Below are 22,871 nucleotides of genomic sequence, written 5' to 3'. Positions count from 1 at the left end.
GAGTACGTTGAGCGTGCAGAAAAGCATGTTCTCCTCTGCGCAATGAATCAGCAGTGTATTCTGTCACCAAAGTAAGATAAGTATAACCAACATGTAAATGAGAAATGTGAATGTGATTTATTTTTCAAAGTGTAGTTAATTGCATTGGATAGAAACTGATGTATATCACTGTATGTGTGAATTTATTGATGGTTTTCCTTGTGCAAGCCAATCAGAATGAAAAATGTATATATTTTGTGTTTTGATATTGGGAAAATGCCAACAGTATTCTAAGTGATAGCTTGGTTTTTTTACAACTGATCTTCATTTATAGTACGTTTTAACCAATAATTTTTGGTTGTCTAGTTTCTCAGTGTATTACTTCTGGCATGAACTGATAACCAAGTATATATTTTAGTTCTATACCTGCTCACAAGATACAGGTCTTCAAAGAAACAGCACAGCAGTTAAGGGAAATTTCTGTCAGTTTTCCCATTACTGCTGTTGTGCTAACCTCCTTTGGAACTTGGTGAAAAAGGTAGTTTGAGTTTTCTAAAGCAGTTTTAGAAAAGAAAGCTCACCAAAAACAATTCCATTGTGTGTGTCTGAAATATATTTAACACAGAACTTTAAAAACAAGCCAGCTGTTTTTTAAAAAAATGCAAACCCAAAGCTTCTATTTTCCTGTTGTTTAGCGTTCCATCAGTTTCCGCAGTGACAGTCGGCCTGATCTGCTTGTCTCACGACCCTGGTCTAGAAATGTTCCTCCTCCTAGCACCAAACGAAGAGACAGTAAACTCTGGAGTGAGACCTTTGATGTTTGTGTCAATCAGATGCTCCCATCCAAAGAAATCAAACGCCAAGAGGTTTGTTTATTGTCATTGTCTTTTGGACAGTTTTGTCTGAAATGGAAAAATAAGGAATGCATGTGCAAAAATACTTCCCTTTTCCTGTATACATTTTAACATCCCTACACTCTCCCTGGGCCATGCAGTACAAGATCTAGTTGCCACCTGCCTCCTCAGCACACTCCAAATTAAATGAGCACATTAAAACGCACAACTGCTCCAGATGGAGAAAAAAAAATTTCTGGCATCCTAAAAAGCCAAGGAAAAAGGAAGATGTTAATCAGCTTTTTTGCAAACCAAGTGAGAAAGGGGCATCTGGCTTGGGATTTTCTGTGATTAAAAGCATTCATAATGAATAGCTATGAGACTTTTTGAAGGAAACTAGCTTTGGATAATATCCTGAATTATACAAGTAATCCTGATAAAAGAACTAAAAGAAAACTCTTAAAGCTCATCTGTAAGGCTTGGATCCTAATAATACTCTTTGCTGCTCACAGTAGGCACTTCTGGAAGGGAAGAAGGCTGATTCCGCTCCCCCCCCCCCCAGTCTCTGCAATCTCCCTCCTGCTTCAGCACCCATAATGTTCTTGGGGAGTCCACTGACCCCGAAGGGGACAATCTGGGGAGGCAAGGCCACTTTCCCCTTTTCATAATTAAATTTTCAGGAGCTTGCTGGTAGGACTCATTTGCAGAACCTGGGGCTTGTCCCATCACTGTTATGGATATCACCTCTCCTTTTCCAAAGTCCACAAGAATTCTAAAGTCTAGCTAGCAGCACGACTCAGGCTCATGAAAACATTTAGCCTTCAGATGGGCAAGTGGAATTCATCCCAAGAACAAGCAGGAAAACAGATTCCAGACACCAGGCAGAACACCATTCTAGTAGTATCAGAATCAGTCTGTAGAGCAGGGGTCCCAACCTTTTCAGTCCTGCAGGCACCTTTGGGATTCTGACACGGGACTGTGGGCAGAACCACAAAATGGTTGCCCCAGGAGGCAAAGCTAGCTACAAAATGGCTGCCTCAGGAGGTGGAGCAAATCACAAAATGTCAGGGAGCAAGGTTATGCATAACTCCAATAGTAGCTCTTCAACATTTCAGGAAGAACCTCTATTTAACAGGATGCCTTGAAATCAACACAGATAATCAGATCTCCAGGAGCCAACTGGAAGCGCTCCTGGACAAAGCAAAATGTTCTAAAAACATTTGGTGGGCATCAGGAAAGTTGCCATATGAGGGACCACTGCTGTAGAGCACAGCCCACCACAAATCACCATCAGAATGGTGAATCTTCTAAACAGATATGCCAGTCCAATAATTGACCACACACTGGGATGCTGGGAGAAATATAGTACCAGGTCTTTCAGAAGATGTGACTTCTGGATCTTGAAATGATTGTCAGACACATAAAAAGAATGGAACATGCATTGAAGATGTCTCCTGTCCTTAGTAAAATGTTTGAGATTAGATGAAAGAACTTGGGCAGTTTTTTTGACAAATAAATGTATGAGCCTCATGAATGTGACAATCTTCTACATAGATATTCTTGACAAAATAAATAATAGTATTTCTTTATTGTTAACACTCTAAATGATTGGCTCTGGACTTCTGTTGTGCCCTCAGGAAGAGTGGGCCCCTTTGAACTCTGGCTCTTCATTGCTACTTCCTTCCCTCTAGCACACTGTCTCTACCCTTCCAAAGTGAAATGCTTAAATAATAACAATAATAAAATATAATTTATGCTGTTAGAGTCTTAATAAATGTACTTCTACAGGTAATGTAGCATTGTTTTCAGAACATAATGTTGTAAGAGTTCCTATGCCACTGAATGGATGTATGGATGTCTGGGGGAGGGTGTGAGAGAGGGAATATCTTCATTGTTCATCATTCATCTGATGAATAGCATCTTCGCTTCAAAATTCTTGCTAGTGTACTCTTTCAACCTAATCTTAATGGTGCTTACAGTATTTGATGGAGCTTACTCTCATATATATGTGGAAAAAATTGAAGCCTTTTATTTATCATCGTATCTTCGATGCAGGCACATGTCAGGTCCAGTGTATATCTAAACTGTACTGACTCCATTTTCTAATGCTTCTAGTGTTTAAGTGCTTTCTTCCCAGGTGCACCAGTTCCCAGGCAGCATTCCCACCGGAGGCGACTGTTTTGTCTAACACCGTTCCACCAAGCATTGGCCTTGAAGGAGAGCAGCTTCCCAGGACTGAGAGATGTTGTTTTGAGAACTGTGGGGGGAGGCAAATCCAGATGGGTATTGTTACTTTGTATCTCATGCTTTGCCCTTCATTGGTAACAATGACTGTGTACCATCCTGAGTCTCCTATTCAGGACAGTGGACTATAATGGACCTTTTCTGCAGTAAAGTTTCCTTGTTCAATCAATGGACTCCTGTTTGCTTTTGAAAGGGAACCTGTAGGAAGAGCCTTATCTAGCCACAAGCTGACATTTTGTTACCAATCATGTCTGAGTCGGGCCCAGCGGAATCCAAGGTAGTCCCGGACAGGGATCCTTTGTTTGATCCGTATGCGTCTCCCGACAGTCAAACAGTGCAACCCCAAGAATCTCATGTGCCTGCCGGGGCTGGAGCTTCGACGTCTACACCGCCTCTCATCGACCTCAGCAGTGAAGGGACAAGGCTGACGGCTACCGCTCTCCCCTTGATCTCGCTACCCACCCCGTCGGAGTGGGGAGCCAGACCCCGAGAAACGCGAGAGCACAGGGCCGGAGGGCTTCATCCAAGAGTTTCGATGGACGGACGCCGAAGCCTAGAGACTGTCCCTGAGCTGGATAGCAGCCAACCGTGGCTGTTTTGGAACAGGACGGCCGAACAGACGGACGGGAACACATCTCGCCGCGGCGCCCTGAGTTGGGATTATTCGGAACTTGCCCCATGGAAAGAGCCAACGGAAGTTCCTGAACATAGTTGGGTGCAAATGCAAAGTCGCACCCATGCTGTAGATTCCGGCATCTCGGCAGTGACGGGCCTAGCCAAAGGAATTCTAGCAGCGAGATCACGAGTCGATCAAGGAGATCCTCCGCCTTGGGGGCCGTTTTCCCCGGTGAGTACAACCGAAGGAGGTTCTGTGATGGGGCAACCGGGTCCTAGCCGAATGCAACAGTTGGAAGCTAGGCTGATTGATATGGAGGAAAGTTTGGCTCATGCCATTCACCTAATCTCAGCGATGGGGGCAGGGGAGAGAATCTCACCTGAAGAAATGGCGGTACAAATCGCCACCCTCCAAAGTGTCATGTCCTATCCAGTGGAGGACGCCCCGCAGCAGCCGCTGCCTTCGGGAGAGGAGGAATACTATCCTGGAGAACCGGGAGAGTCGCCCGCGGAACTCCCTAGAAAAGACGAAACCCCGCCGCACGGGGATACTCCAGCTGAGATACCTGGAGAGACTCCAACGGAAACCCCTAAATCGGACGGGGATCCATCTCCCAAGGAGACTCCAGCGGAGGAGCCTAGAGAGGAGGAAGAAGGGCCAACCCGTCCAACCGAAACGACGGTGATACCCCCTCCCGCTTCTCCAACGACAGTTCGGCCGGATCAGACGGAAGAGCCTCCGGCCCCTTCTGAGGAGGAATTACCGCAACGACCGCTAGAAGTGGTTCCCATTCAACAAACCCCGAGCGCCCCGACGCCACAAGACCAGCCTTTGCGTCCCAGAGACACGACGCCGAGAGGGGAAAGACCGCGCGGCCCACCACCCATCAGGCCGTCGCCGCTGCGGCCCCTTCCGCTTCGACCGCAACTAACTCCTCCGCAGCAACCGATACGTTTGCCACTTGAGCAGCCCGTAATACCACCTCCGAACCAACCGGTGGGGCCTACACCACTACGACCCCACCAACCCGTCCCTCAGCGGCCGGTCATTACTCAGCCGCACCGGCCACCTCCACCTCAACCGCTACTGCCAGCACCTCCTGTATTGCCACCACCAGCCCGACCGAGATTGCAGCCGCCTGTCCGACCACGACTGCAGCCACCGGCCCAGCCGAGAGCACCACCGCCAGCCCAGCCGAGAGCACCACCGCCAGCCCAACCGAGGCCGCCACCCCCGGCTCAACCGGTGATGCCGCCGCCAGCGCAACCAGCACCGCTACCACAACCGGGTCCCCCCATACCTCAAGTGCCATTGATGCTTCCGACGGACTTCTACCCAGCACCGGCTCCGAGGCAAGACCTCCCGATGGGTTGGGTGAAACTGGAAGCCACGTTTGATGGGGATCCCTCCAAACTGGGATTTTTCCTAGTGCAAGTCGTGCAATTCTTCAACCGGTGGGGACACCTCTTCGGCAGCGAGGCCAGTCAAATTGAACATCTCGGCTCCCGCTTACAAGGCAAAGCAGCGGACTGGTATGTAGGACTATACAATATCGGGGCCCCGGAACTTAATACTCTCCAGGGGTTGGTGGATGCTATTCGAGCGCAATATGAAGACCCCTTAGAGGAAACCAGGGCCCGAACAGAATTGCAAGCCATTAAACAGGGCAGCATGTCGGCGAGAGACTATATCACGAAATTCCGACAATTGGCCGCCAAATGCCCTAGGTGTGAGGAGTCCACCAAAATCATTCTGTTCAAGCAAGGACTAAATCCGAGACTTTTGGACAGAGCCCTCATGCAGGACAATCCCCCTACGTTGTTAGGTTGGATCCAACTTGCATGCGAAGTTGAGAATCGCATTTTGGAAGTCCGTTTGGTTGAACAACAACAACAAACGGGACAAAGAAGACCCTTGACTTTACAGAAGGGAGGACGGGGAGCTGGGTACGCCACCCGTGGAGCGAGAGATGCTAGATGGCAACAAGGGCTGTGTTTGCAATGCGGACAAGCCGGTCACTTTGCAGCACAATGCCCCTACCGGCCTGTGCAAAGACCTCCGCTTCAACTAAGGCGCCCAACCCTTGCTCCATTTCCTACTCTCCAACGCCCGATTCCCGCGCCACGCACGAACAGAGGCCGCGGCGCTTCCCAAAGGCCCGCCTCGGAGAGAGGACTGGAAGCAGAAGAAGTTATGGAATACGACCCCGCTTCCCCAAACGCAGAAGTCAATCCAGAAAGCCCCCAGTCGGGAAACGAGATGGATCTGTCGTAAAAGGGCCCAAACGACAGATCCGCCCCAAGCCCGTCCCTGCACGGAACCGGCCGCCTGGGTCCATCTTATTCATGCCAGTAACTCTAATCAACCCAGAGAGAAGAATGCACATCCGAGTGCAAGCCCTTATCGACTCGGGCTGTTCGAGAGACATCATCGCCCCAGCTCTAGTCAATGGACTAGTCTTACCGACTCGGGAATTACAAAATCCAGTAATCTTTGAACAAATGGATGGTACCAATATGAACCCTGTTACCACTGAGACCATCCCAGTGATCACAGGCATGGGACAACATTGGGAAAAGAGGTCTTTTGTCATCAGCTCCACTGCCAAATACCCGTTAATTCTAGGCAGCAAGTGGCTATGTGATCACAATCCCTACATAGACTGGGCACAAGGATGTATCACCTTCAGTCATACCAACTGCAAAAATCACCGTTGGAACCAAAACTGGGGCAATGATCCAACTCATACTGAAAAGGCCCTTCTTACTCAAGAAGAAATCAACCAAATACCCGAACCGTATTGGCCTTTTCTAAACGCTTTTTCCGAGGAGGAAGCTGATACTCTACCCCCGCACCGACGAACGGACTGTGCGGTGGAAATTTTACCCGGAGCCTCACTGCCCAAAGGACGACTCTATCCCATGAGTCTCCATGAACGAGAAGAGCTCCGGAAATTCATCGACACCAACCTCCAACGAGGGTTCATCCGCCCAGCCAACAGCCCCCACGCCGCTCCGGTTCTCTTCGTGAAAAAGAAGGATGGGGGACTACGACTGTGCACGGACTTTCGAGGACTTAATGCAGTGTCCACCAACAACGCCTATCCTATACCACTCATCCGAGACCTTCTCAACGTCGTGGCCCAAGGTAAGATCTTTACAAAATTAGACTTAAAAGATGCTTACTTCCACGTCCGTATCAAGGCGGGGGATGAGTGGAAAACCGCATTTAATACGCCCCTCGGACAATATGAATACCTAGTCATGCCTTTTGGATTGACGGGAGCCCCGTCTGTATTCATGTCCATGATAAACGAAGTTCTGCACGAATTTCTATACAAAGGGGTGGTGGTGTACCTTGATGATGTCTTAATTTATTCAGACACAGAAGAAGAACATATTCAAATGGTACAAAAGGTCCTGGCCACCTTGATGAATAATAAACTACCCATCAAGTTGTCCAAATGTGAATTCCATAAAACCGAACTCACTTACCTCGGGTATTGCATATCCCAAGAGGGTTTAAAAATGGATCCAACCAAAATACAAGCGGTTCAAGAATGGCAAACACCCACCACCCGTAAAGAACTACAATCCTTCCTGGGTTTTGCCAACTTCTATAGAGACTTTATAGCAAATTTCGCCCAAATCACGCTCCCCTTAACAGAATTGTTGAAAACAAAAGATAAAGGGGACCAAGCTAAAAAGCCCTCCTCCAAACTACAATGGACCTCCGATTGCCAAACGGCTTTCGAATGCCTGAAAAAGCAATTTGTAACGGAACCCATCCTCTCCCACCCCAACGAACAGTCCCCTTTCGTAGTGCAAGTCGACACCAGCGATACGGCAATAGGGGGAGTTTTACTGCAGAAGGGGGAGGATGGAAAGTTGCGGCCTTGTGCGTTCTTGTCTAGAAAATTTTCGGAGGCGGAAAGGAATTGGAATGTGTGGGAGAAGGAGGCTTTTGCAGTAAAAGCAGCCCTTACTAATTGGAGACATTGGCTGGAGGGGGCGCGATACCCCTTCGAGGTTTGGACAGATCATAAAAATCTGGAGGCCCTCCGAAGCCCACGCAGACTGAATGCCAAGCAATTGCGATGGGCGGAATTCTTTTCCAAATTCAACTTCACTCTAAATTATCTCCCGGGCAAAACTAACTTTTTGGCGGACGCCCTATCGTGCATGCCCCAACACAGGAGCAAACGGGAGGAGACTGTCGACACGGTCTTCTCGCCTACGCAACTTGGGGGCGTGGTGACTACTCGCAGTCGGGCCAAACAGCCCCTCCCGGCCAACCAGGAGTGGAAATCAAAACTTAAAACGGAGGTGGAAAAGGAGGGGGATAAGGCTCCGCGAAACAAACTGGTCCAATCCCCACAGGGGGATTGGCTAGCTGGGAGCAAGTTTTATGTCCCAGACAGCCTCCGGCTGGAGGTCTTGCAGCGCTGTCATGATGCTCCCACTGCTGGTCATTATGGGTATCTGAAAACATTGCATCTAATCCAAAGGCAGTTCTGGTGGCCGGGCATGCGCAAAGACATTTCCCAATATGTTAGTTCCTGCCCCGTTTGCCTCAGCGCCAAAACCAGAAAAGGAAAACCTCCGGGTCTCCTGCAACCGTTGGAAACACCCAACAAACCTTGGGAAATAATATCTATGGACTTTATCACTGATCTACCTGTTTCAAAAGGACATAATTGCATTTTAGTCGTGGTAGATCTGTTCTCCAAACAAGCTCATTTTATTCCCTGTACTGCTATACCCACCGCTCGCAAACTAGCAGATTTATTTTTAAAACACATCGTAAAATTACATTCTTTTCCGTCCAAGGTGATTTCGGATCGCGGCGGACAGTTCGTTGCCAACTTCTGGCGGGAGCTTTTGAGAATGTTGAATATTGAGCAAGGCATCAGCTCAAGCCACCACCCACAAACCGACGGACAATCCGAAAAAACAAACCAGATACTAGAGCAGTTTCTTCGTTGCTACATTAATTTCCAACAAGATAATTGGGTAGACCTTCTCCCTCTGGCCGAATTCTCATATAACAACAGTGTACACGCTTCAACTGGAGAGGCCCCTTTCAAAATTGTCTATGGAACTCACTTCAATCCCTTCCCGTTGGACGCTCCCCCTCTCCATTCCTCTAATGTGCCAGATGTATCGTCGTGGTGGGGGGAGGCGGCGCAACAATGGACTCTTATTAAGAAACATCTTGAAAAAGCCAAACTGGATTACAAAAAATACGCAGATCGCCATCGTGTGGCCGAATGGGATTTACAACCTGGAGATCATGTGTATATTTCCACAAAGAACCTAAAACTAGCTCAGACAAGCCGCAAACTCGCTCTGAAATTCCTGGGACCTTTCCCTGTGCGCAAAATAATAAATAAAGTAACTGTTGCTGTAACGTTGCCCAAGAACTTACGCCACGTACACGATACGTTTCATGTCAGTCTTTTAAAAAGAGCTCCTACCGATGACAAGTGGCACATCAAAGCTCCACCCATTCCAACTTTGATTGACGACCAAATACACTATGAGGTGCAACAAATTTTGGACTCTAAACTCAAACGAAATCAGCTTTTTTACCTCATTAGATGGAAGGACTTTGATTCTGGGTACGATGAGTGGGTGAACTCTGTACATGTTCATGCTCCTAGATTAACCAAAGCTTTTCATACCCGCTACCCATATAAACCAGGGGGGGATCTGTTTTAAAGGGGGCAGAATGTCAGGTCCAGTGTATATCTAAACTGTACTGACTCCATTTTCTAATGCTTCTAGTGTTTAAGTGCTTTCTTCCCAGGTGCACCAGTTCCCAGGCAGCATTCCCACCGGAGGCGACTGTTTTGTCTAACACCGTTCCACCAAGCATTGGCCTTGAAGGAGAGCAGCTTCCCAGGACTGAGAGATGTTGTTTTGAGAACTGTGGGGGGAGGCAAATCCAGATGGGTATTGTTACTTTGTATCTCATGCTTTGCCCTTCATTGGTAACAATGACTGTGTACCATCCTGAGTCTCCTATTCAGGACAGTGGACTATAATGGACCTTTTCTGCAGTAAAGTTTCCTTGTTCAATCAATGGACTCCTGTTTGCTTTTGAAAGGGAACCTGTAGGAAGAGCCTTATCTAGCCACAAGCTGACAGCACATATGAGAACTGCGCATGTGCAGGCCAGCCATGGACATATCAAAACTCCAAAAGGCACCAGATGCTCACCCAGCCTATTTGCATGCTTTTTGAGTGGGCATGGCTATAAAAGGCAGAGCAAGCAGATCCCTCCCTCAGTTCTTCTTTAGCCGCCACTGAAGGACATGCTTTGAGCTTCTCTTTGAATCCGAGAAAGCGAGAAGATGACCTCGAAGGAACTTTTCAAGAAGGGTCTCAAGTTTGGTTCCAGGATGGCCTAATCCGATGGGCACAATAAGTACTTAATATGCCTAGGAGAAGCACACAATATCTTGCGCTGTGGCGTTTGCAAACAATTAATGCCGAAAGCCAGGCATGAAAGGGCATTGTGTCTAAAAGCGGCATTATGAGAGTCAGCCATCCACAGTGTATCCTACTCCAGGGTCTCATAGGCAGCTAATAAAGGACCACAGTGTCCAGAATGGGCCTCCTCAGTACCTCCAATCTTGGCTAAAAGTGCCAACAATAAGAACCAGAACCTTCTACTTTGGCTCCAAGTGCCAACAATATGAAAACAGAGTTGCGCTTACCGTAACTACTGTTCATTGACGTCTTCTGTGCAGGCACACATGGGGACTGCGTCTGCGCAGGCCTGCCGACGGGATTTTTCTTTCTAGCTAACGTCCACTAGGGGGCGCCTGTATGCACCAATGCGCCTGCGTGGCTTTTCCCGCCCGAGCGACATTGGGCGACGTCGCCCCCCTCACCCTCAGTTTCTCCTTTGCCGCCGAATGCCTTCACATTATCTGGAAGAACACAGCGGGGTAGGAGGGAGGGTTTGTGTGCCTGCACAGAAGACGTCAATGAACAGTAGTTACGGTAAGCGCAACTCTGTTTTCACTGTCCGTCTTCTGTGCAGTCCCACATCGGAGACTCACAAGCCATTTACCCAGGAGGCGGGCATGTGTTCTCATTGAAAAAGAGACTGAAGTACTGCTTGACCAACAGCAGCCTCTTTCCTTTCCCACACATCTAGAGCATAATGTTTAGCAAACGTGTCGGAAGACGACCACGTTGCAGCCCTGCAGATGTCTAGCAAGGGCACTCCTCTAAGGAAGGCCGCAGAAGAAGCTTGCGCCCTAGTGGAGTGAGCTTTCACTTCTAAAGGGCAAGGTAACTTATCATGTAAGTAGCAAGCTTTAACCGTCTGAGTAACCCAGCGAGAAACTGACTGAGCTGAAGCAGCTTTTCCCTTCCTGGGCCCATAATAACAAACGAAAAGTTGTTTGGCACATCTAAACTGCGAAGTACGTTGAAGGTAAAATAAAATAGCCCTTCTCACATCCAAGGAATGTAGGGCCCTTTCAGAATTATTAGTAGGGTCAGGAAAGAATATAGGCAGGACAATATCTTGCGAGGTGTGAAATTGAGTAGAGACTTTGGGTCTGAAGCGAAGGTCAGGTCTCAGAACTACTTTATTTTGATGGACCTTCAAAAAGGGAGGATCCGATCTTAAAGCTGCCAACTCGCCAACTCTGCGGGCAGATGTAATGGCGATCAAGAAAGCCACTTTACAGAACAACCATTTTAATTCACAAGTAGCCAGCGGTTTAAAGGGCGATTTCATAAGCCCCGCCAATACCCCTTGCAGTGACCATTGAGGAACAATATCTTTAACTTGTGGAAACATGTTATACAACCCCTTCAAGAAGGATTTTAAGAGGCTGTGGGAGAAAACTGTTTTCCCATCTATCTTAGGGTGGAAGGCCAAAATGGCCGCTAGATAAACTTTAACAGAGGAGTTAGAGAGTCCCCCATCCTTTAGAGACAGAAGGAACTCAAACACAGATGACAAATGGCAATCCCAAACATTTACTCCCTTGTCACTAGCCCAGGCCTCAAAACGCTTCCATTTAGCAGAGTATGATCTGCGAGGAGTGTCCCTACGTGCATTCAGCAAAATTTCAGCTACTCTGTCAGACATTCCTTCCGCCCCAGGATGTGCCAAGCAGTGAGGCTCAGTTTGGGTAGGTCGTGATACCAAACCCCTTTGTCAGACAGAAGGTCCAGGTTCAGAAGGAACCGATAATATGACCCCTGTGAAAGCTGCATGACATGTTGGAACCAAGCTTGTCTGGGCCAAAAGGGGGCCACTAGAATTATGTGAGGCCCATCTCCCTGAATTTTGCTGACGATTCGAGACAACAGTGGGAACGGAGGGAAGGCATAAAACAGGTGCCCCGTCCAGCGCATTTGAAACGCGTCCCCTAGGGAATGGCAACCTAGGCCTCCCCTGGAGCAAAATTGTGGAGCCTTCTTGTTGTCCACTGACGCAAAGAGGTCTATGTCTGGGAACCCCCAGTCCAAAAATATGGCGTTCAGGTAGTTGTCTGCTATGGTCCATTCGTAATTGTCGGACCGCATACGACTCAGTTTGTCTGCGATCACATTTGTGGTGCCTGGAATGTGGATCGCATGAATAAACACGTTCCTGTCCATGGCCCAGTCCCAAATGCGAATGGCCTCGTCGCAGAGTGCCTTGGAGGTAGTGCCCCCTTGCTTGTTCAGGTAGAACATCGTGGTGCAATTGTTCGTGAGCACCTGAACGGATTTCTGTTGCAGCGTGTCTGTGAATGCAATAAGGGCATAACGTACCGCTTTCAATTCTAGCAGGTTAATGTGATCTTCCCTTTCCTGCTCTGACCAAACCCCATGTGCCCTAAGGGCCCCACATTGGGCTCCCCATCCTATAGTGGAGGCATCAGTAGAAATTGTGATCTCGGTTCGAATGGACCCAAATGCAATACCCCCAAGGAGATTAGTTTCACTAAGACACCATCGCAAGGAATGAAGAATCCCCCTAGGGATGGAATATCTCTTGTTCTGAGATTCGTGTTCAAAATCATGAACCGAGAGGAACCACAGCTGGAGATGTCGCATATGCAACCGGCTCATAGGAGTAACTGCCGTAGAAGAGGCCATAAGGCCAAGCAGTCTCTGGATAGCAGTCACAGACTGGAATCTACATCTCAAAAAGAGATTCACCATTCTGCCAATTTTCAATGCACGTTCCCGGGGCAGGAAACCTCTGTTTATCTCACCATCCAGTTCCATACCAATGAAAAGTATTCTCCTGGATGGGGTAAGATTAGATTTTTTGAGGTTAACCAACTGTCCTAACTGGGAGCAGGTAAGCATCACCTTATTAATTTGGACCTGAAGTGCATTAGCAGAGGGTGCTGCCAAAAGCCAATCATCAAGATAGGGATAGATTGTACAACCCTGTTCTCTCAAATATGCCACTACAACAGCTATACATTTAGAAAAAACTCGGGGGGCTGTTGACAGTCCAAAAGGGAGCACCAGATAATGGTAGGCCTTACTGTTACAAAGGAACCTAAGGTATTTCCTATGGTCAGGATGGATGGCAATATGGAAATATGCATCCTTGAGATCCAGGACGGTGAACCACATGTCCTCGGGCATTAGCTGGAGGACTGTATTCAAGGTAAGCATTCTGAACCGTCTAATGAGAACAAACTTATTCAATTCTCTGAGGTCTAAAATGGGACGTACACCGCCATCCTTTTTGTCTACAAGGAACATCCTAGAGTAAAAACCCCAGGAGGGGTCTTGAGGGAGAACCTCCTGTACCGCTCCCTTCTGCAGAAGCGCTATAACCTCCGACTGTAACTTATCAGAAGAGGATCGCACTGCATAATCAGGAAGAGACAACACCAGGTAAACATCAAACTGAATTTTATAACCAACTGTAACAACGTTGAGCACCCAACTATCACGGGTAATCTCTGCCCATGCAGAGGCAAACTGAGCCAACCTGTTCCCCAAAACGACAGATTGTTCAAATTTAGTCAGAACTGTTTAGGTTGAGTTGCTGACTCTTTGACATCGAGGCCTTGTTGATTGCGACGTGGGCGGTAACTAGGTCTCCTGTAGTGGAAGGTATTCGTAGGGGGCTGGAATTGCCTGTAGGAACCATAACGTGGATACGGTTAAAACCTTTGCTGCCGACCACGATAGCTCTGAGACGAGCGATATTGATACCGATTGTCGATGAACTGCCTGAATGGGAGAATCCCGTAGGAGCGAGCCGTCAGTCGATCTTTATGCTTTTGCGAAAGGTACTCATCCGTTCTGGTTGAGAATAGAGATTGACCCTCAAAAGGTAGATTCTCCACTTTGTTTCGTGTCTCGACAGGCAGTGCAGTTGTGCGGAGCCACGAGTGTCTGTGAAGCACGATCGAAGATGCCAATGCTCTTGCAGAGGTGTCAACTGTGTCGCAACCAGCATTAATTTGTTGTCGTGACAGCCATAGAGCCTCATCAAGTATTACTTTAGCCAATACTTTCTGATCAGCAGGAAGCTTTTCCATGAAGACCGCCATGCGATTCCACAGGAAAATTTGATAGGCTCCCATGATTGCCGAGTAATTGGAAATTTTCAGTGTCAGGGCCGCAGACGAGTATAATTTCATGCCCAATGAATCCAGCTTCCTGCTGGGAACCTTGGCGTTGACGGGCCTGCATCTCCTCTGTAATGAGGGAAGAAGGTGGCGGATGGGCAAAGAGATACGTACAGACATCATCTCTAGTTTTATATAGAGCTTCCAGTTTACGAGATGTCGGGTAAACTGATGCTGGTTTTTCACAGACCGTGTTAATGATCTCCACTAATCCCTCTGTGAATGGGAATACAATGGTTGGAGGATTCCCAGATTGGACATACTGCAGAATTTTATCTTTCAATTTCGGATCTACAGCCGAAATTTCAATGTTCAGGGAACGGGCCATTCAGACCATCTGCTCTGTGTAGAGCCGGTAATCTTCCATTGGAGAAATACGACCAGTCCCAATAATGATGTCCTCGGGTGATGGGTCAGACGGAGGGCTAGGGCTCGGATCTTGGTAAGGCCCAGGCTGCTGGTAAGGAGAACCCCGTCCGGGAGAGCCATAGCGGGAGAAATCACTCTGAATGTCACCCCAATACTCTCTGCCAAGAGACGGGGAATAGGATCGGTGAGATCTTGCATAGAGGGAGCCTTCTCGCTCAAAACCTCTCCTTGGCGAGTGATAAGGTAGATTCTCTCTACCAGTATAATCACCAGCAGACCATGCATGGGCCACAAGAGGTGGAGCGTCAGGCAGGTCACCGTCATCACCAGAAGAATGGCATGATGGAGAAGACAGGTGCGGAGAGGGAGTCTTGGGCTTCTCCCAGAACACCTCGTCAGTTTGGACAGAAGTCGATTGTCTGTGCTTCGACTTCTTCTTAGCCTTCTTCTCACCCTGGGAGGGTAAGACACGGTCGGAGCCTCAACTCTGGGTCACCGGATCCGGTGTTGCTAAGTCGGGCAACGGATTCAAAGCTTCAGGTTCCAATCTGACACCAGTCTTCGAACCGAGGATAAGGCGAGTCGACTCCGTAGACTTCTGAACCGACGGCGTCGGGCCCGGTGTCGGATCCGATAACTTTGGAACCAATCCGGTCAGGATATTCAGATCCGACGAAGTCCTCTGCACCTTCGGAGTCGATGTAGACGGCGGTTCCGACCTCGAGGGAGACTTGGAGCGGTATCATCACTTCCGAGTCGGATCCGACTTTGGAGGTTTCGCGCGATCCGAAGTGGAGCCCGAGGCGTCTTTCGGATCCAAGGTCAGAGTTGGAGTTCGTCAGAACCGATCCGAAGAACGGGAGCGAGAGGTGGAAGTGGAACTACGGACAGACTGTACAGTCACCGAGGGAGGTTCAACTGTCCTGCTTACTGGTAGTGGCCCTTGAGGGGTATCCGTGGCTCCCGATGCCCGCATAGCCCTTCTCCAAAGTAGGGCATTCAATCTATTCGCCCTCTCAGCCCTGGCCTTAGGCGTGAATCGTTGACAATGCTCACATTTCTCAACTATGTGTCCTTCACCCAAGCACTCGAGGCAGACAGAATGGCCATCCGTTCTTGTCATCTTCATAGAACAAGTCGAACAGCGTTTAAATAAAGCTTTCTCAGCCATCTCTGACAAGACGAATAATCTCCTCACAAAATGGCGTTTTCTCACAGCGGACAGCTAGATATTTACCGGTCGGCGGCAAAGAAGAAACTGAGGGTGAGGGGGGCGACGTCGCCCAATGTCGCTCGGGTGGGAAAAGCCATGCAGGCGCATTGGTGCATACGGGCGCCCCCTAGTGGACGTTAGCTAGAAAAGAAAAATCCAGTCGGCAGGCCTGCGCAGACGCAGTCCCCATGTGGGACTGCACAGAAGACGGACAGTGAACTAGTCAGTTCATGGCGAGATTCCAAAACTTTCACACCTCAGAGTGCCATTATCTCCGTTACCCGCCTTCCCCAGTGCGACCTGCACAGGAGAAGGCTGCTTCTTCAGCTCCAACTGACACTGAGAGTTGTCTATAGGTTGTGAGAAGTCATAGACGTCCTTGGGTTCCATACCCTTATGATACTCATTACCATTATTACGCCTATGGCATGGAAGGGTCTCTGGGCCTTTACCCGCCACCTCACTACTATCTGCATGATGATTGCTACCCTATGGAACCTCGTTCTTCAGTTGTGAAGACAAGGCCACCTTTGGTTCCTCCAATGGTTCCTGAAGACACTGAGTCTGCAGAGCCAACACTTGTTCCACCAACGCATCCCGATAATGGTTCCAACTGTGGTTCTGACTTGGCACCTGAGCCATCACCTTCCAAGTATATTACAGAGGATTCTGCTGTCTCTTCGCCTCTACTCTGAACAACTAGTCAGAATGACAAGGTCTTTGGAGATTGAGGTGACTTGTTCAGCTCCGACTTTGTCAGATGCAGTCTTCAAAGTTCTCCACTCCGAGACAATGGGCCTGATAGCTTTCCCAATTATGCCAGGAATGATGGATGTCACAAAAGACATTTTGTTATGGAGACCTTACAAAGCAAAGGCCTTCCATGAGGTGTGGGTCATTCTGCCCCCACAGATAAATATGGCAGAAAGCTTGATATTCTAGGGGGGAAGTGTATGCCTCTTTGGCCTTAAATTTCCGTATTGGTAATTATGAAGCTATTATGGCCAGGTACCAACTTTCTGTGGGAAAAGATAAACCCTTACTTAAATCTATTCCTGATGAGAAGCAACGTCTCACAAAAATTCTCCCAGGTGAGGCCCTTCAGCTCTCAAAACAACAAATTCTCACTGCAAGACACATGGGGGATTGCTCTTCATGAGCTTGTGATTCAGCAGCATGCATGGCTTAGAACCATTATTTTATCCCCACACCATCGGTTAAGGGATGAAGATCTCCAAGGGAAATGATCTTTTCTCATCTACCATTGATGATGCACTTAAGAAAATAAAGGATGATAAGGTGACTGCTAGGTCCCTGGGCATTACCCTGGTCATTTCTTACAAACAACAGGTCCCTTCTAGACCCTACCCGCATCACAACACCAGATACAATAAATTTCTGTCTCAACCCAACCAACATTTACTTCAGAACCAGCAGCATACTGCTTCCATCCAATCTGCCCAGACGGAAGTATTACTGTCATTAGTCTAAGGACAGTTCCAATTCCCCCAGAGACCAGTCAGGCTACCTCAAACAAGGTTTTTGATGCCAAGCTGTCTTTCACCCTCCCTGTTGGACAATCTGTGCCCTTACCTGCATGGGAGAAAATTACCCCAAAGCTCCCGGTACTGTCAATAGTTTAGGAAGACTACAGTCTGGAGTTCAAATCCTTTCCCCCGAATGTTCCTCCCTGCTTCAGGTACGTTTGGTGAAGGAAGTTCAGACCCTACTACTGAAACAGACCATAGAACCAGTTCCATCCTCTAGTTCCAATGGCATTTATTCCCACTATTTCACAGTGGGCAAAAAATCAGGGGGCTCCCGCTCCATCTTAGATCTCCATTTTGTAAACAAGTTTGTTGTTCCAAAAAAGTTCAGGATATTATCATTAAAATATGTTTTACTTCTTTTGGAAAAATATCGTTGGTTCATTACTGTAGATCTCATGGACTCATATTTCCACATCCCAATACATGTTTCTTACAAAAAATTCCTTCGGTTCCAATGCCATTCTGAAAGATACTAATACAAGCGCCTTCTTTTCAGCTTCTCCTCTGCCCCTAAGGTGTTCACCAAGGTTATGGTAGTAGTGGTCGGTCACCTTAGGGAGAAGGGTTGCACCATATTTCCCTATCTCAACGACTGGCTTATTATGGGCCAGTCCAAAGAGTCTGTCTCTTACCACACCTCTTTAGTACTGTCAACCCCCCGACAACTGAGTCTCAGGGTCAATTTGGAGAAGTCTTCCTTGGTTCCACAACAGAGGGTAACATTTGTAGGAGCAGTGTTGGACTCCACACTTGCTTGAGTTTTTCCCACCGAGGAACGGATAGCTCAGTTCCGAGTCACTCTGAACAATGTGCACTCTTTCAGACAGCAAAGTGCAAGGGGGAAAAAACTGTTAGGTTTTATGGCCTCTCTGACATTGATAGTCCCATTTGCCAGACTGGCCGTTACAAAATTGGTTTGTCAGGGTATTTTATCCATACTTCCAGAACCCGTACAAGCAATGATTGGTTCTGAGGATTATTCACAGAACCCTGTCTTGGTGGAACGACGAACAGAACCTAATTGTAGGGACCTCATTCAGTTCCAGCCCCTTTCATCTCTCTGTCTCCATGGACCCTTCCCTGTCAGGGTAGGGGGACACCTTAGGGGCAGAGGAGAGGCTGAAAAGAAGGAGACAATCAGGTAAATAGCCTTTGGTCTCAACATGAGTCAAAGTTTCACATCAACTTTCTGGAACTAAGGGCTATCTGATTTGCCCCAAAAGCCTTCCTCTATCTGGTCAAGGGTAAGAATGTTCAGATATGCATGGACAACACAACTGCCATGCATCTGAACAAGCAAGGAGGCATGGTCTCTCTGTCCCTCTCCTGGAAATCCACCCTGATTTTGGAAAGGGCAGTCCAACATCACATTTCCCTCACAGCCATCCACATCGCTGGGGAGGACAACACTCTGGCAGATGCCTTGTGTCGGTCAAAGGATCTCAATTATGAATGGTCCATTCATATGGAATTTCTTCAACCCTTGTTCTGAGATTTGGGGTTTCCAACTATAGATCTCTTTGCTACCACACTCAACAAGAGGTGTCCCCAATACTGCTCTCGAGGAGGCAAGGGGAAATCCTCCCTAGAAGATGCTTTCCAAATCTCCTAGCCAGGCAGTCTGCTGTATGCCTTCCCTCCTCTCCTTCTCATGACTTTAACACTCAGCAAAATGATGAGGGAGAAGATGTCAGCAATTGTAATTGCCCCTTATTGGCTAAGACAGGCTTGGTTCTCCATCCTGTCCAGAATGTTACACGGAAGGATGTATCGGTTTCCACTGTCACCAACCCTTCTTCAGGACAACGTGGTTCTTTACAACAGTATAGAGACTCTGAAGCTGACAGCTTGGTTAGTGTCCCCTCCAGATTAGAGTTCTCTTCCCCAGTCAGAAACATAATTTTACAGGCTAGAAAGTCTTCCACCTGAAAGTCATACTCTGGGAAGTGGAAGCGTTTATCCCTTTGAGCAGTTGAACAGGGCTTAGCCCCATCTTCCACTCCTGTGCCATCTATCTTAGACTATCTGGTCCAATTCATCATCATCATCATCATTTTTATTACAGTACCAAGTCCAATATACAAAAATTATGTTACCAAACCACTTATCAATAAAAAGAAAAACCATCAGTTTTTAAAAAACTTTTAAAATACATTTCATGCTGTTTAAAAATTAATGTACAGTATCTGGCTACTTGCCATGTGATCATGTGGTTTTTATTGGCTAAGAGCTAGCAGAGCTTTGCTTTATTTGTAATTATATGACTGGGAATCCTATCTAATAGTGGGGTAATTATTTTTAAATGAACCTTTCCATAAAATGGGCAACTGAAGAACATGTGCTCTGCAGACTCTACCTCTCCCAAAGGGCATAGACATAACCTTTCTGCATAGGGGATTTTATCTGGTCCAGTTAAAGATCCAGGGATTCTCTAACTTCTCTGTGAAGGTCCATCTGTTAGCCATCTCGGCCTATCATGAAGGGATGAACGATAGGTCCCTCTTTTCCCAACGGGAATGCAAATCTTTTCTTAAAGGCTTGGCTAATGTTTACTCTCCTGTGTCCAAACCCACTCCTCAGTGGAGCCTATCTTTGTTTTTTAACAATTCTCATGCATACGCTTTTTGAGCCATTAGCTACCTGTTTTCTCAAATTTCAGACAGCTAAGATGGACTTCTTAGTGGCCATTACATCAACCAGGAGGGTGAGTGAACTGCAAGCCCTGGGGTATGATCCACCTTTCCTCAGAATGTTTGCAGACAAGGTGGTTCTCTGTCCAAACCTCCAATTCCTTCCTAAGATGGTCTCTGCTTTTCACCTCAACCAGGACATTACCAGTGTTTTGTCCTTCACCTTCTGCAGAGGCTGACAGGCTCCTACACACATTGGATGTCAAGTATGCTCTATGTTTTTACCTGGATAGGACTCTTGCCTTCAGAAAAGACCATGATCTATTTGTTTCCTTCAAAGGAGCTAAAAAAGGACAGAAAGTCACTGCTCAAACCATCTCCAACTGGTTGGTGTGGCTAATTGAAGAGTGTTATGGACAATCCAAACTGCCATGCCCTTTGAACTTCAGGGTACATTCGACAAGGGCCCAGTCAACTTCATCAGCATTTACTCTAGGCATTCCTCTTGTTGACTTACACAGGCCGGTCACCTAGTTGACTCCGTCCACCTTTATTAAACACTATGCGATTGACATAGACTCCAGAAGGGACACTGCAGTTGGCAATGCTATCCTAAAGAATCTTTTTCGATGATGTTGAGCAACACACCCACCTCCTGGGTAAGTTAGCTCGTTACTCTTCCATGTGGGACTGCACAGAAGACATGACGATGAAAAAAGGGTTGCATCTACCTGTAACTGTTGTTCATCGAGTGTTCTTCTGTGCAGGCACACATTCCTCTCTCTCCCCTCTCCACCACTGTGTGCTCTTTAAATATGCTAATTTCTCTTTCTTCACTGATGGCTTATTGAACTGAGAGAGCCGCTCACCCTGCCTTTTATAGCCGCGCCCACTCAAAAAGTACGCGAAAAGCAGGGCGAGTGTCTCATGCCTTTTGGAGCTTTGATACGTCTGCAGCTGGCCTACACGTGCACAGTTCCCATGTGTGCCTGCACAGAAGAACGCTCAAATGAACAACAGTTACAGGTAGGGTCAACCCTGTTTTTTTGGAACAAAAAATTAAAACAATTCCTGTATTGGAGTGCAAATATTTAATGGGTTTTTCTGATACCCATACCAGAAAACTACAATTTGTTGTAGATGGAAATAGCAACTTTTTAAAAATCATCATATAATGGGGGGAGGGGAGGATAAAAAACACATCAATGTATTTGTGAAAACAGAAATCCCACCCTCTTCTACCATCCCAAATCATTTTGAAACTAGATAGAAAAAGAAAATGCACACTTTAAAAAACTAAGCCAGGAGAATGAAAGAAAACACACACTTGCGTTTGAGCAAACAGAAAATGTGGAACAAATACGCTTTTGCTCCAAAGTTATTAACTGAGGTTGAAGATTTTTGCACATATACTTGGGAGTAAGTCTCATGGAACTCAATGAGAATTACTTCTGAGTAAATATGTATATGATGCCATCTAGTGAAGAAGAAAAGAGATGTGAAGAAGAGTAGAGATGTGAAGGCCCATGGGAAAAAAGAAAAGGTTCAGAAAAAATCTCCCCAGGACATTTTTAAAAAACATTCTGACAGAAACATGGGAAATTTTGGGAAGCACTGGAAAAATCCCCTATTTTCTCTTTTAGAAGAGTGAAATGCTGTTTAAATAGCATGAAAAAGTCCTCACATATTAACATATTCAATAGAAAAAATTGGAAATTTGGAGAAGCAAATTTGGAGAAGCAAATTGAAATGAATGAAAAAAGGCAAAATTTTACTCAAAATGTGCTGTATGTAATATTTAATTTAACTACAGCATTAACTATTTTAACTACAGCCTTAGGTAATGGTAATTTCTATGTATACTTAGATATATACGATATTTTCAAGATGTTTTTAAAAAAGGTAAATAATTTTGGCAACAATGAACATGCTAAAATGTGTTTAATGATTAAAATGTTCAGTATTTCAACGTTTAAAAGTGTAGATTAACATCCAGACACTGTAGTCCTACCTACTATGACTATATGAGTTTTCTGCCCAAAGAATAGTTTATTTTGTTTACAACAGAATTTTTCTTCTTTCAATTATTAATTTTTCCAAGCTCTCAGACGGCAAAAATAAACTGCTGCACAGGGGGCACCAGTGCAACTTTTTCTTACAGAAAGTGAAGACATACTTTTAAGTTCCATAAATGTAATAGTACAATTTTATTTGCTAACTAGGTTATAAATGATGTATTTTATGTTGTTAAACCAGTAAAAAAAATTTAGGTTTGATTGGAAAGTTAGTATTGCATATATTTCAAATTTCCCCTTGGTCTCCTTAGGGGAGATGCTGAGTAAGACAAGCTAGGCTGTGGAAAGGCGAGATAAACTGAAGCGTTGGGTTTTGCTGCTGTAGCTAATTCAGAAAAGCCACCTTTTAAAACCATGAACTGTTAGACAGAATTGAGTGAGGTTGGACAGAACTGAGTGAGGTTGGAGTGGGTCATCTTTCCATAAGACAGGCACTGGTTGGGTCAGTTTGCTCCTTAGGAATATAGTGCTCATCTCCAGGATGGCCTCTCGTTTGAGTAGAAGCAGGGCTGGGCTTGTTAGGGCTCACTCCTTCCCTTGGTCCTGACTAGACATGGGCACGAACCAAAAAAAATTACCAAACCAGCGGATTGTGGTTCAGTGCGGACCACGATCCCGAATTCCTGAACAGCAATGACCATCTCCCATCCCTGAACCGAACCCAGATCGTGGATCGTGGAAAATGCAGCGGGGCCCGCCTGCTGTTCCCAGCGATACCGTAATGGTGGTTGATGCCGGCAGCCACCA

The 22,871-nt window shown here is 46.7% G+C and overlaps 1 protein-coding gene across 2 annotated transcripts in view; it reads left to right on the top strand.

The window, feature by feature from the left end:
• ARHGEF3 (Rho guanine nucleotide exchange factor 3) overlaps window positions 1–22,871 on the top strand; it is a 273,489-nt gene that overhangs the window by 229,335 nt on the left and 21,283 nt on the right. For both annotated transcript variants that reach the window (XM_054977396.1, XM_054977397.1), the window contains one exon: window positions 675–845. In XM_054977396.1, the coding sequence (XP_054833371.1) occupies window positions 675–845 (171 nt within the window). The remainder of the gene's footprint in view (window positions 1–674; window positions 846–22,871) is intronic.

This window comes from Eublepharis macularius, chromosome 4 (genome assembly GCF_028583425.1).
Source record: "Eublepharis macularius isolate TG4126 chromosome 4, MPM_Emac_v1.0, whole genome shotgun sequence".
Classification (NCBI taxonomy): domain Eukaryota; kingdom Metazoa; phylum Chordata; class Lepidosauria; order Squamata; family Eublepharidae; genus Eublepharis; species Eublepharis macularius.
This window is presented reverse-complemented; position numbering and strand designations above follow the sequence as displayed.